General features: G+C 29.5%; 1 protein-coding gene across 1 annotated transcript; it reads left to right on the top strand.

Moving 5' to 3' along the window:
- The first annotated feature begins 171 nt into the window (after window positions 1-171).
- On the top strand, window positions 172-13,089 carry LOC142321596 (uncharacterized). Its single transcript, XM_075359818.1, has 3 exons — window positions 172-329; window positions 7,409-7,528; window positions 11,921-13,089. The coding sequence occupies exons 1-3, from the start codon at window positions 294-296 to the stop codon at window positions 12,806-12,808; spliced, it is 1,044 nt and encodes a 347-aa protein (XP_075215933.1). The 5' UTR covers window positions 172-293; the 3' UTR covers window positions 12,809-13,089.
- Window positions 13,090-15,519: the final 2,430 nt, after the last annotated feature.

Here is a 15,519-nt window from a genome sequence, read left to right as displayed (position 1 = left end):
GAGTCATATCGGTAATCTGTTTTGAATTTTCACAATGTAATTTTAGTCCTTTATCAACTAAGAAGTGCAATAATTATTTAGAAGAGAAAATGTAGTAATAAGTAAATAAACTAATGTGTTTCCTTTAGTGTGCAATGTGAGCATCTGTTAACAGACATGATCGTTTGCTTCTGAATAAACGATCATGTTTATTCAAATGTTTAAACTAATTAATTCAAGTTCTAATACTACTCATATCATAAAGACGTAGTCATTATACATAAGAACATAGCATTCCACACAAATGATTTATCATGGCGATGAAGCTCCAAAAAATAAGTGAGGGAGAGGTAAGTTCCGTTAATATTTAAATTATTAAATAAATTTGACTTATTACTGACGTTAGATTTTAGATCAAATTAGGCTATTGTTACTCTATTTTACTTTAAAAAAGAACAATCACTTATTTTTAAAAATAACGAAATTATAAACAAATTATTCTTCAATGAATTTTTAAATAATACTAATTAAAGAATATTTTAAAAACCCAGTTTTCTGAACCCCGTTTAATCTGTACATGAGTACTCTAAGTAATTTTCAATAACGGCTTCTGAATAATGAATTATTTTGTAGTTATTTTTTATATTTAATCTACTTACCTAAACATTATTGTATTTATTTATATTCTAAATTATAAATATGAACCTTTAATCAATCTATTCTTTTTCTTATAATTTATCTTTTTATATTTATAATGTGTATTACAATGACGTGATATGTATAATGTATTAGGCTATTACGTACCGATCAAACAAATCATTTATATGATGTTAAAAGAAGTTAAACATAATAATGAAATCTACACATCAATCTACGGCTTTAATTAAATATAAAAACTCCCTCATAAAAAAATTAAATGGTAAATCATGAGTATTGAACCGTTGAAGAGAATAACCTCTGTTGGACATTTTTATGTTTTCTGTATATTTTTTATTTATTTATTTTTACTTCCTTGCACGAAGTAAAGAAAGTATTATGATCGCGAAAAGTTTCGGTTTTCAGATTTCAACGGAAACATTCATTTTACCATCCCTGAATCCATTTTGACTATTTTCGGCATGACGTATATACGTACGTATTTATCTCACATAACTCAAAAATGATTAGCCATAGCATTTTGAAATTTTGGATTTGGGATTGTGGTAACATCATGTTTTGCACCCCCTTTTGATTTCAATTGACTGAACCAAAAGTGTACAAAAAGCCCAAACCCCCAGAAAATTTGGATTTTGGACTTTTTCTTAACTGCAGTAATAAGCCCTCATTGAGAGCTTTTCAACGATATATCATAAGTGGTACTTATTTTCACTGGTTCCAGAGTTATATTTGTCAGAGTTACATTGTTTTATTTGAATGTTAAAATAAAATTGCACAATATGAACCAACATCAAAAAACAAAAATCTAGAACAGTAGTAAGAAGGCTTAAATTCTGTTGAATTTAAATAACTGGTTATCCTCAACTGTGACTTCCATGATCTGTAATGAAAAAAATACAACTTATCTCAGTGTGTGCAGTTTATGATCTCAATAACATCCCATTAGACAAATATGCACCACTAAAGACCATCTAATGCCAAGTAGCTTTAACAGATGGAAATCCCAATATAGGGTAATTTAAAAATAATTTATAAAGGCCAGTAACCCTACCACAGATCTTAAGATCTTCTCTTTGATGAGGGGGAAAAGTGACTGTTTCCCAGATGTTGTCACCATACCAAGCCTCAGAGCTTGATCTATCATCTCAAGAACTGCAAAAGAAGATTAACAGTATTATTAGCAAAAATTTTAACTTAGTTACTACTCCCTTTATTCAACATAACAAGAATAGAGCAGAAAGAAGTGGTGAGAGGGTTCCATCCTGAGGTATTCTTGTTTCCTTTCAAAACTTACATTCAACATATAATTTTCAATACATTGAAGTTTGATCTGTCCTAATTAACTAAGGTTTGCAGTTCTTAGAATCATAGATTATAAGCTCTTAAGGGATTTGGTTTTGCATCACATTATCAAACATTTACAAAGTGTAATTTCTTTTCATCACATCATGCCTGATTCCTGCTCTCAAGATAACAATGAAGAATTTTCTAGATAATTTTTCATAACAAACAAGATGATCCAGATCTACAAGCATGTAAAGATAAGACTGCAGAAGTAGCTCTACCAATCTTATTGGTTTATAATGTTTTAAAAGCATTAAAAAATATAGAGAGATCTATCAGCCATAGGGTGAGAGTTAAGACCATTATATTTCGTCAGATTTACAATTAATTCAGATTAAAAAAAAATGAGGAGTATTAGAAAGTAAAAAATAACAAATTCTTTTAATACAAAAATAATGATAAATTTCACAAAGAAACATACCACACATTCATTTAAATACATTAAAGCTATGTAAACATATGTTCTTGGATAAACAATTCATCAAATTTAATACACAAAATTTCTTAAAGATAGGTGAAATTTTTATATACTGAAAATTGGTTAGGGTGGAAAAGTAAAGGGTTAGGATGGAATACCTATTAAAATACTAAAACTTGTCACCCACCTCTGTTAAATCAACTGAAAACCTATTTAATAAAGCAATAAAAAATAGTATATTTTTATGGTACTTTATTTTAGCAGTACCGCAGAAAATTGCTATAAACATATTTTAATGAAGAAAATGAGATAAAGAGGTAGCTGAAAAAGTGGAAGATTCTTGTAGGCAATCAAAACTGAAAAACAGATGATCAATTTAATGCATTTTCCAGATTATCTTGAATTAGTGTAATCCACCCAATGTATAAAAATAGAACATGCAAACATGAATAAATGTAATAATCATTGTCTAGTAGCTATGATTTTATTTTAGTTAATTTTTTTAGAAACTGCTTAATTTTAGGTTATTTATCTATTTATTTATTATCCTTAAAATTTCAAGTTATCAAGAACTTTTTGTGAATTACAGAAGAAACAAAACCAGTCTGTCTAGTTCAGTATCTAGAATGATTGCCTGAACTTTCCCAACTAGTTTGAACTGTCACTCACCTTGAAAGGCAGGCCCCTAAAGACATGGAAGAGCCTTATTTAACCCAGGATCACTTGTGCATCTGAAAATCATGTGGTTACTCGCGTGTTAGACTTTATCTAACATTATGTTATCTGAATAAAAATAGATTTTTTCTCAAAACATAATTTATAATAGCAACAAATGTTTTATTATTTTTTAAAATGATCAATTGGCTATATTTTACAGTACTTATATTTATAAATATAAATGAAAGAGTATACAAAAAAATTTATTACATTTTAAACTTCAAAGAACATTTCAAAATAACGTAATTGTGTTTTTATAATCATGAAAACAAAATGATTACTAACATTTTATGGCATCTAAAAGGTATAACTATAATAAAATTAATAATTATTGTGTATTTAAATATTTAGTCCACTGACTGAATCAATATTGCTACATATTATGAATTTATTTTGAGTGTTCCTTTTTTATTTCATTAATTTTCTATGTGGTCATTACACTGGGAACAAGTCGAACAGTCTTTGTTGTGTGTTCTTTACATATAGGGGATGAACAGCTGCCATATTGATACTGTGTAAATTGGTTTTTGCATACAGAGCAGTAGACACAGCATGGCCTTCCATGTAGTCGCTGAGGGTTTGGTGGTGTTGGAAGTTGTGCTACTCGCTGTATTTTTTGCTTGAGGCTCATATGAAGGTTTAGGATGGCTGCTCTTCTCACGAGATGTGGTTGCACCAGGGATTTTGCCAGCTGGATGAGGTAACTCCTTGACATGGCTTGATGTGAGTTTGATCTAAACACTATCTGAGAGTTTATAGCACCAATTTTGAAAAGTGAGAAGAACAAAGTTAGAGGCCATTGGTTACTGATTCTATAAACATCATACTCACTTTTCAAGTGATCCACAATGTCTACAGTCCCCTTTGTGGAGTTATAAAATGTTATAGCTTCTGGTTTCAAGTCTCCTGAAGTTACATCAATGGCGTCATCACTATGCATTGTTGAAGGTAGGAAAACCTTTTTGCTCTTTCTTGGGGACGTATGAAGTCATTAGGCATTTTCCAGATGCAAACATAGTGGATTTCTGAGGACGAGCCCTAATAACAATGAGTTCAATTGGGATTTGAGATTTGTTCTTGTGAATCATACCTGCAATAGTCAGTCTATGATTTAGAAATAAATCGTTTGCAAGAGGGACATTAGTAATGTCCATAGTTACATTACGCCCTGTATCGTCTATGAGTTCAATAAGACATTTCACTACACTGCTGGCATCATTTTGAATAAAATATGGTCCTTGAGGCTGTTGCTCAGCATTATACTTCTGCTTTACTTATGTAAAAAGTGCGGGCATCTATGAGTGTGTACTCTTTTATCCAATACTTTGCAGGTTTATTTGGGATATAAACCCGAAATTTACAGCGATCACAAAATGCATCCAGCATTTTGTCGATAGTGGCATATTCACTTATTGAATAATTTCTTCACATTTTTGAATAAACTGTTCTAAAAGCTGCCTAATTGAGCTAAGTTATCAATAAATTTTCTAATAGCCCTAGTATTTTTTTCATCAAACTGTATACTTTGAACTATCATCTCTTTGACAGTACAGCTGAAAAATTTCTGGACATGTTCCATCGTTGCTCCATAACTCGTTAAAATTTAGATGACTATCTTTTTTGACACCAGTCCAAGAAAGCCTTCAATTCAGTTACATCGGTTTGCGGTATATCCCTTATGCCACGATTGTATGAGTGGCTCATTAGCAACAATTTCTGATTCGTACAGCGAACAATATCTTCAATTAGATAATCTAGAAAATAAAACCTTCAGCAATCCATAATATGTATCTTTTCCTTTAGCCACATTTCTTACGCCTGGCAATTTAGTAAAAAAATTTTCTCTAGCGGTTCGGGTAGGTTGTGACGATGCTGGATTGTGCGCATACCAATTACTTATGCCATCCTTACCATGGTAGATCGGACCGCCGGCGCCACTATTCGCTGCTTGATTTGAGCGCGCACCTGCTGCTTGATGATATGACAAGACGTTGGTAGGCTGCAGATCATTTTCATCATTTGTCTGTTCATCATCTGTGTTTTCTGCCTGATGTTTGAGCTCAGCATCAGAAAAACTACTCTTGTAACTAAACAGCAACTTCTGCTTCGTCATCAGTTTCAACTTCTGTGTACTTGTCCTCTTCCAACCAGCCAGAATACGAAAGCAATTGGCCTGTTCCTTATTCTTACGTGAAAACCGAACCATCAGATTCCAAAATACTCAATAAAATAAAATAAAAAGTAAAAAAAAAAAGTTTTGTTGTATTTATTATATATATATATATATATATATATTGTCATAAATTATAAAAGTCACAAGAAATCTTGTACGATATCACTCGCTCGTTAGATTCCAACTAACAGACCATGTAAACCTCACTGCTGACGTTCCGGACCCCACCCAAACGTTCCACACCTCAATGTCCAACATCAACAGTTGCGTAAAAATGTCCTGCCGAGGCAATGACAAAGTTTTTCAGGTTCATACTTAATGTGACAAAGTTTTTATTACAGGAAGTATTCAAAATGTTAGATTTTATCTAACGCGCGAGTGATTTTAAGAATGAGGTTAAGAATGATGAGTTTCAAAATCTGAAAACTGTTAACAAATACAATATTATGATTATCGTCCTGGTATAGAGTGGCCTTCTCAAAAATGGTTCAAATATAGCAATGACAAACAGGACCATTCTCAAGTAACTGATGCACAGTTAGATGTAAAGGGATTATTACGTTAGTAGGTTAGAATTTTCCCAGACCCAGTCCAGAATATTTACAACTAGAATGTTCAAAATAGTCTTGGGTAAGAACTGTTGTTTTTAACATAATGGAATTAATGCAATCAGGCACTGGGCTTAAATAAGCAACAGTTGCTTGGTGAACAAATTGCCTTGATGCAACTCTTGTCCTGAAGCTAGAGTGCTCTTCCGTGATTAATTTACATAAGGCTCAAAATGTGTTAATTTTTAGTTTAGTAAATGGCAAACAGAAAATGCCAATAGGGAAATGCTCGTATATTTTACTTTTAGCAATAATAAGATAATAAAAATCTAACATTTTGTCTGATTTTTTTTTTTTATTGGACATTTTTTTTTGTTTGTGATCATAGGCAACATCCTGATACTATAATGTTTTCTGTAATTTTAGACTTACAACAAGCTACAATTTTTTTAATTAACAATTGATCCAAAATAAACACCTAAAACTGATTGACTGACATTTTGGTCAGTTCCAGTTGGACAGACACACAGTTCTAGTTGTTGAGTTCAGTTGGACAGGGTTGTTAAATAATTGTCAAGATTAAGTTTTCAGTGCTTTATATGATTGTTTTGATATTATTATATATGTGGCAGACAAAAATTATGGGTAGTAAACAATGTGAAATGAAAATAATGTGTTTTTTTAGGTATTCAGTGTAAGATCTTTTGTTTCCTTTATTTTTTATTTTTGGTAATAAATTATTTTAATTAGCTTTATTAATTGAACATTTGAATATATTTAAAAAATTATAAAGCTGTTTATTTTAACATTGAAATGTAATTATTGTTGTTGCACTGCCAATCTACATACTTGCAATGAGGCAGGACTTCCATTGTGGACATGCTGTTAATGAAAGTTATAGTAAAAAATAAGTCAACTGAAATGAAAAATTGGCTTTGTTTCATGTGTGAAAGATTTTTAACCTGTGCTATAAATTTATTTTTATTATTATTCATACCTCATAGTTTGCCCATATGGAAGTTAATAGCTATATTTCAATGCAATGGTACTAATCATTTTAGGGCTAAATTATTAATCAGTTTCCTTACATTCTAACAGATTACTGTTGCTGTCATTATGATTTATGTGAATATTTACATACAGAGGAAAACAGTTTTACTTAACAGAAAAATGCTGTTATTAATATTAATGAGAACATCTGAAATAACTTTAATATTATATCTTATTATTTAATTATTTTCTGATTTGGAGTTGTAGGAAAATGTAATTTTTATTGTTTTGTAGAAGTTACAAACTTTTGTTTTAATGATGGATTATCAGTTTTTTCTATAGGGACACTAAGATATTCCATTTAACTCATGTTAAGGAACAATTTAAGGAACTTTTTCTTATTTATAGATTGAGATATACAGTAGTTTAGATATCCAGTAGTTTTTGAAAAAGTGCTCCTTACAATTCCAAAATACAGAAAATGAAAAGTAATGTTGCTTACCCATCTAATACATTTCACTTTAATTGTTTTTTCCTTTGTTATCTTCCAAGTTAATTTCTACATGGATTTAATTTTTTCAGGAGAAAAGTGATCAGTATATTTTATGGATTTTAACTGTTGTTTGTTTAATTCTATTAATGTCACTTCTTGGGACTTTATATTTATTATTTATTTGCAATGAGTATAAATTATATTCTAAGGTAAGATATACATTTAAATATAATTATTTAGTATGGAATATTCAATTGATGAAAGAACATTATGTTTTATTTTCAGTAAAATAAGGCTTTGTTTTAAGGAGATATGCCAGTTGTAAAAATCAGTTATATAATCATTAATTACTGTTCTCTTCACTCACATGTCATGTCTCTTGCCATTTATTGCCTTGAAGTACAAATTTACTACCAGAAGGTGATTTTAACTTAATTAGATGCAAGATGGCTACATAAGGTCTAAAATATAACAATGTAAAAAATGTGGCAGAAGTATCAAAGGTCATAGTGCACGAGAATAGGTTTAGCTCTGATTCTCTACCATAATTTATCATATTGCCTTAGCTCCATAAGCTGAATATTACTGCTGTTATAATTATATATTACAAATTTTCTTCTAACCTTTGTACACAATACTTCTTTTAATTTTATTTTTCTTGTGTACCTTTGTAGACAATAATTCTTTCTTCAATTACTTTTTTTTCTTTTTAGACTGTAATTAATTTTTCTTTTTTACCACTGAATTAGTAATTAATATAGAGAAATTAAAAAAAAAACAGAGCTTAAGATTAATTAATAAAAACTAACTTAAAAATTATTAAATTAAGTAGTAGACATAAACAGTATGCTGTAAGTTACAGCTACAATAGTCATTTATTTTTCAAAATTGTATATTTTTGTAGAGCAGTAACTCACAGCTTATAAAGTCATCAAACAGAAATTGTTGTATTATCTATATGAGCAGCAACTTATTGCTAATGGAGCGATTCCATTGCAACCAGATAATGTCACTGATTTAAACTTTTGACAAACACATTTTGAATACAACTTGAAACACGCTGCACTTCAAAGCTCTTGGAGCCCGAATGACCACTAATATTAATGGTAGGTATCCACCATGGTTTGTACTGTAGTGCCATTTTACTTGTTATAAATTACCATGGGATGGAAATGTACTTTAATGGACAAAGAAAATATGCTGTAAAATGTTTCTGCCGCTACCATCCATTTTGTACAAAATGTTGTTTAGAAAAAATGCTTCTGTTTTTAAAATTAATGAATTTTATTTGCTTAACTATTTATTTCCTTCAAGTATGAAGATATTAATCAAAATTCTGCTGAAAGTGAGTAAAGACAACTTAACACAGAATATGATCCAGCATATTGTTAGTCTTTGAAAAAAAGTAGCTTCAGAGGTCATTTGTGTTTGCACAGGGTTTTCTTGGTTAACCCACCAGGTTGGTCTAGTGGTGAACTTGTCATCACAAATCAGCTGATTTTGAAGTCAAGAGTTCTAACGTTTAAATCCTAGTAAAGACAGTTACTTTTATATGGATCTGAATACTAGATCGTGGATACCAGTGTTGTTTGGTGGTTGGGTTTCAATTAACCATACAACTCAGGAATGTGTCGACCTGAGATGTACAAGACAACACTTCATTTACATACATACATACATACATACATACATGCATACATGCATACATATCATCCTCTGAAATAATACCTTACGGTGATTTCAGAGGCTAAACAGAAAAAGAGCTCTCTCTTTTTCTGGTTTTCTTGGTTAAAATTAAAGTTAGGTTAATTTTACATTTGGTGTAAAATTCTTCTCACCGTTTCTACTATCGGTATTTGAAATATTTGGTTTAATATTTTCTGTAGTAAGATATATTCAGTTAGATAACATAATTTGCAAATGCAATGATATATTAAAAATATTTTATTTAATGAAATTTAAAGTACGTAGGAAATATTTATAAACATTTTTTAATTCCCACTCTTACTTACACGGACAGACTTTTATCTTTCAAATTTTATCAAATCTTACCATCAGTCCACTTCCCATTACCAAACAGACTAGAAATATTTTTTTTTAGATTTGTTACTAGTAATAATATGATAACATGATTATCTATCATTACTTTATCAGTTAATCTACATAATTAGTAAAATTATAAAAAATCAATTTTAATGGAATACACCATAAAAAATGCAAAAACAGAAAAAAACAAGCATAATCTGTTTAATTATACTGGATGTGTGATGTCACAGCATTCATTTATATTATTTATATTAATGCTGTAAAATATGTATTTGTAAAACTAAAAAAGTTGAAAATAAAAATACATTTTAAAAAGGATTAAAAAAAGTTTTTATTTAAAAAAACGTAAAAGTAAAAATTAATTTTTATTAAACATCAAAATAATGTTGGTCTTATATAACTAAAAATGAACAAATTTAAATGCTCATCATTATAACCAATGATACAAGTCATTAAGAATTTTTGTAAACATGAGCACTGCACATTTTCATTTTTAGTCAATAATACTAATTGTTCTGATAGTTTAAAAAGTTATTTAATACATTTAAATAAGTGTTCAACACATTTTTAAAAAATATTTTTTTTACTTTTTGGCTCATGGACTATTATTTTACCAAGGGAATGAATTAAAATGAGTATAAAAGAACACTTTGGTTACTTGAAGTAGCTGATTATGTGTACTTTTTTATATATTTAAAAACATTTACAAGAGATATGAAATTTATGAAATGTTAAATTAAACTTCATTTTAGAAAATTGAATTCTAAGAAAACCTTCTGCTGTGGGTCTCACAAATAAAAAATTCAGGATATTTGCTGTTCTCCACAAATTTTTTTGATGATACATGAAAGTTATATGCCAACAATTTTCTAGGGCATTAATACTCATAAAGTTTAGAAAAATGAAATTTTTTGTTTATAATGATACTGTTTTACTACAATATGTAGATCTATGAGTAATTGTAACTATCTAATCCTAACTTGTCATATCAGCTGTTAACTTACATACAATAACCAAAATACACACATAACATGAGTGTTCACATGCAAACAAAAGCAACTATGTACGAGTATATTATTTACTTTTAAACCTGGATCCTTAAAATAAAAAAATAATAACTAAAATAATTGCTGAGAGGTATAATGTTAATCAAATATTTAATCAACAGGTTGCAAAATTGATTATTCATTCAATTATTACCAGGTATTAAGAAATATAATGTAAGATATAAAACTGTTTTGCAAGTGAATAAAGAACAGGTTTAGCATTATTAACTATTACACAGAGGTATAGTATTAAATGACTGTAAATTTATTACTATATAGAAAAAAAAATTCTGTTGACATAAATCCTCTTTTGAAAAGCATAGTCATCATTTTTTTCTGAATTCATCACTATCACCACCACACCACATGAAGTAAGAATAAATACCGCATTTAATAAATTAGTTATTGTGGATCACTGAAGTTCAAAAAATTTGGCTGCAATTTCATTACATGGTATTGCCAGTTTTTAGTAATCAGTGAAGAACATTTGATTCAATGTAACCACTAAAAATAACTTCAACTGAAATTGCAGTCAAAACATCAGTGCTGTATTAATGGGATTATAGAGGTACTGTATAGAAACAATTCTATAGAACAATCATTAGTTGTAAAGTTCTTAAATGCTATGATTGATCATAACTTCTCTTGGAATAAACTACATTTAAAAAAAAGAAAAAAGTTAAATATTTTTACTTTAAAACTAATATTTTAGCAATAATAAACTGATGAGAGCAGTTCATTACTGATAATCTTTCACATGCAATCTGTTTTGGGAATACTATCTAAACAAAATTTAGAAAAAGTTTTTAGACTACAAAAGAGAACTGTTAAAGTATTTATTTGCTAGAAATAAGGAAATTTGACTCGTGTAGATAAAATTTTAAAGATTTAAAATTAATGATGACTCCTTTATTATTTATTTATGAAACAGTAATCAGTTAGTGAAGACAGATTTTAAATGAAATTTAGATAACAAAAAAACAAAACCATTAGTTCTGTGAATGGTAATAGAATGACAAAATTTGAATTACCATAAGACCTGTGTTGATAGAAACATTTTTATAAAACGTTGAAGGAGTTTCTAACTAAAAGATGTTTTACTGAAGAATTCCTTTCCCCATAGGTAAGTTAGGTAATAGTATGTAAATGTATTAGAGGACATTAGGACATTCATATTCAAGCATTAATTATGTTAATGTTTGGTTTACCATATACAGTATAGCCACCAGGAAACGGTATTAAAAATAAAGTTGTAACTGAAGATAATGAGAAGTTGGTTAAAAAATATTTTGACTATGCAAAAAAAACCATTTAGCTTAAATTAGTCATTAAAAATAGATAATTTTTGTAATGTAAAATAAAACAGCTTTCACTCACTGACCATTTGTTATAAACAAAATGTTAATGTTATTATTCCTAATTAAAATATAATGTTAAAATAAAATAAAAGAATTGTTAAAATTCCTAATTAAAAGAAAATGTTTTATTTAATAGATTAATCTGTTGCAGGCCAAAGATAATTTTGCAGAAGATGATGAAATAAAACTTCAATTATATTTACTAGAAAGTAATTATTATCTTGATGAAATTGATAAAGAAGAAACAAAAATATCATCAATGTCTAAAGAATACAACATGGCAAAAAGATATGCATTGACAAGAGAACCGAGGTGTGCAAAGCAATTAGTGTCAAAAGAAGAATTAGAAGAATATAAGAAGATAGAAACAATGGCAGAAGAATCATTAAAATATTTTAAGCATATACTTTCTAGTTGGAATGATAATATTGATTATATGGACATTGACAAAACATTAATATCATTATTAGATCAATATCAGAAAATATATTTTGATGAAGGTGATTGGAAAGAAGAAAAAGTTGATAAAAGGTCGAATGCAATTAAAGATTTTTATAATGGGGAAATAGTAATAATGGAAACTTGTACAACACCCAGTGATGCAAGTAAGGACGATTTAGATAAATTAAATCATGTAAGAAAACAAATCTCTATTATTGATGCCGAACTGGAAGAAAAATTAGCAAAACTGGATAAGCTAGATGAAGAAATTATTGTAACAGTTAACAGTGTTCTACCTGTAAATGTAAGATGTCTTCATTATTTCCCTGAAGAATGGGAAAGAATTCAGATGGAAGAAGCATTAGCAAAAAGAGAAATAGATGTTTTAAAATTTAAACTGAAGCAAATAAGATATAAACTGATGATAGCTGATACAAAAGAAAAACTTGATTTCCTTGTTAAATGGGAAGAGAACTTTTCCAAAAATAAACAGGAGCGATATAAATATTCTATTGATGATTATTATGAAAAAGCTGAAATATTAAAGAATAACTTAATAAAATATATAGTGAAGTGTTCTAAAACTGAGAACGTTTAGTATGAGGTAGCATATTTCTTAAAATTCACAACCACATTTACTCAACATAATAATATATTTGAATTAAATGTATAAAAAACCTAACATTTGATTTACAATAAAAAAAAAAGTTAGGTTATAATGTAGTGTAATCGTACAATTATAGGAAACATGTTTTCATTAAAATATTAAAATTTAAGTGTGCCAGTGAACCAAGTGGTAACTAAAAGTTTTTAATAGTTTAACATTTTTATTGTATTTTTATTGATAATTGAAATAAATTCCCAAAAATTAAAAAAAAATCATTATTAATTTTTTTCTTGTTTTACCCCTGGTAGGCAATTGTTACTACTAAACGTTAGTTTAAGTGTATGCATATTTTTTTACCTATTAATTGCATCCATTCTCCAACTTATGGTGTGGTTCATAATTAACATAATTATAGTATAGTGTAATTTGAGCATCTTTCAAGACTTATCAACATTAATTTTTATATTTAACTAATTGGAAATATTGCTGCTGAATAATTTATACAACAGGAATTTTTGTGATTTAGATATTTTATTTAGACATTCTCTTTCACAATTTTATTATGAAAAAATGAAGTCAGTTACCAAAAGGAAAACTTTTTTTTTAAATTCTTTTAAACACTATGGGGATGACCGGTAATCACCTAAAAAGATGTTGCCTCAATTGTGCCCACATGCCATGGCGTTGAAGCACCCCCCCTAGCTTAGAGTCCTTATGGGCCCTCCCATCAGGGTCCCCCTGGATCATAAAAATATCCTGACCATAAAAATATTCTGGAATGTCGAGATACTCCTCCCCAGGAGGGCTACCGTATCCTACTCAGGATCTGGATATGTCCCATTCATATCCCCCCATCATGCGCACCTGTTTCTCACACCATGATGGTCCTTAATGTGTCATCGGACCCAGCCACTCTTGTGTGTGGATGAGCCAAGACATCCTCAGCAGAAAGGCTACCTCCCTTGCCCTACATGGCCTCAAAAGGAAAACTATATTACATAGAAATCCACTGGGTTGGTCTAGTGGTGAACGTGTCTTTGCAATCAGGTGATTTTGATGTCGAGGGTTCCAACATTCAAATTCTACTAAAGATAGCTACTTTTTTTTATGGATTTGAATACTAGATCGTGTTCTTTGGTTGTTGGGTTTCAATTAACCACACATTTCAGAAATGGTCGACCTGAGACTGTACAAGACTACACTTTACTTACACTCATATGTATCATCCTCTAAAATAATACCTGATGGTGATTCCTAGATGCTGAACAGGAAAAAAATTATTATACAGAGGGGTTGATGAAATGATCCAACATTTGGTTGTGTTAAAAAATATTTATTTTTGCAGTACAGAAAAGTAAAATACAATGTGTTTACATACCTGGAGATAATGTTCTGCTTATCAGATGTTCAATGTGACCACTATCACATCTAGCAACATTTTCAACATGAACTCCTATGTTGCTAATAACTCAACGATACATATCCTTGGTTATTTCATTGCATGCCTCAATGATCAACACTCGCAGTACTATTGTTGTACAAGGATGTTTAGGGAAACTATCAACAATCCTTTATTTTACCAAATAGTATATAAAATTCTCAACTATTATCCATTCGGTCTGGTTTTGCCAATTGACACAGAAATCCAGTGCCAACCCGATAATGAGTCGATTGATAGTATCTGAACGTATCAATTCATACTTTGAACAAACATACAGAACATGATGTACATCATCCAATTATCCACATTACAGATACATTCCTGAGTCCACCAGGCCAAACCTCTGCAGGCTCTCCTGGAAAACACCATGCTCAGAAAGATATTGTACCACGTACTTATTCAGTTGCACCAAGGGACAACCTGCAAACTAACAACATCAGGAAACAGACCATGCATACAACATCCACCCTCTGCCTCATCCCATCTGGCCTGCCACAAAGCATTACCTTGTTGTTCAATTTTCCGAACTTTGTCAGAAGTTAACTCGCCTAACTTCTTGGTGACATAACGGCTGTTGCCGCTCAGATCCAATTGAGTCTATCGGTTTCAAGCCTGTAATTTATTCTCTAGATAAAAAGAAAATTCTGTAACAAATTTCAAACTACAAAACCCCTGTTTTATCTAACTTATACCAACATTCATAATGAATTTTTACAGTTGGTTGTAGGTTTTCACGAATTTTAAGTACTCTTGTGTTGAATAAAGATAATTTTTATTAAAAAATAGTCTTTTAATATAACTATGTAATAAAACAGTTTTTTAAAGAGACTCCTTATCCACAATTATAATATCAATTACTATATTTCTTATCTAACATAACACATTATCTTATATTAACACCTAGAGCACCTTAAGCAGCACAGAAATTGAAGGACATTTAAGATGGTAAAATACCAACAGCCAAAGCCATGTTCTATGAATTGGTTCCCATACATGATTGAAATTAAAAATTCTGAGTGTTACTCATTGCAAGTATTGGTACTATTTAGTGCTAATGATCACAACAGTCAATGAAATTTTAAATAAAAGAAAATGATTTTAACTGATTTTTTTTAAAAGTGTTTATTATTCTTTTTTGGTTTTAGAAACTGAGTTAGGACTAGGACATTACACAATTTTACTACATTATACATTGGTCTAGTTGCTACACAAAAGTTTATTTTAAAATATATTCTTTGTCTGGTTTTTTTTAATATAAATT

This window comes from Lycorma delicatula, chromosome 3 (genome assembly GCF_047948215.1).
Source record: "Lycorma delicatula isolate Av1 chromosome 3, ASM4794821v1, whole genome shotgun sequence".
Lineage (NCBI taxonomy): Eukaryota > Metazoa > Arthropoda > Insecta > Hemiptera > Fulgoridae > Lycorma > Lycorma delicatula.
This window is presented reverse-complemented; position numbering and strand designations above follow the sequence as displayed.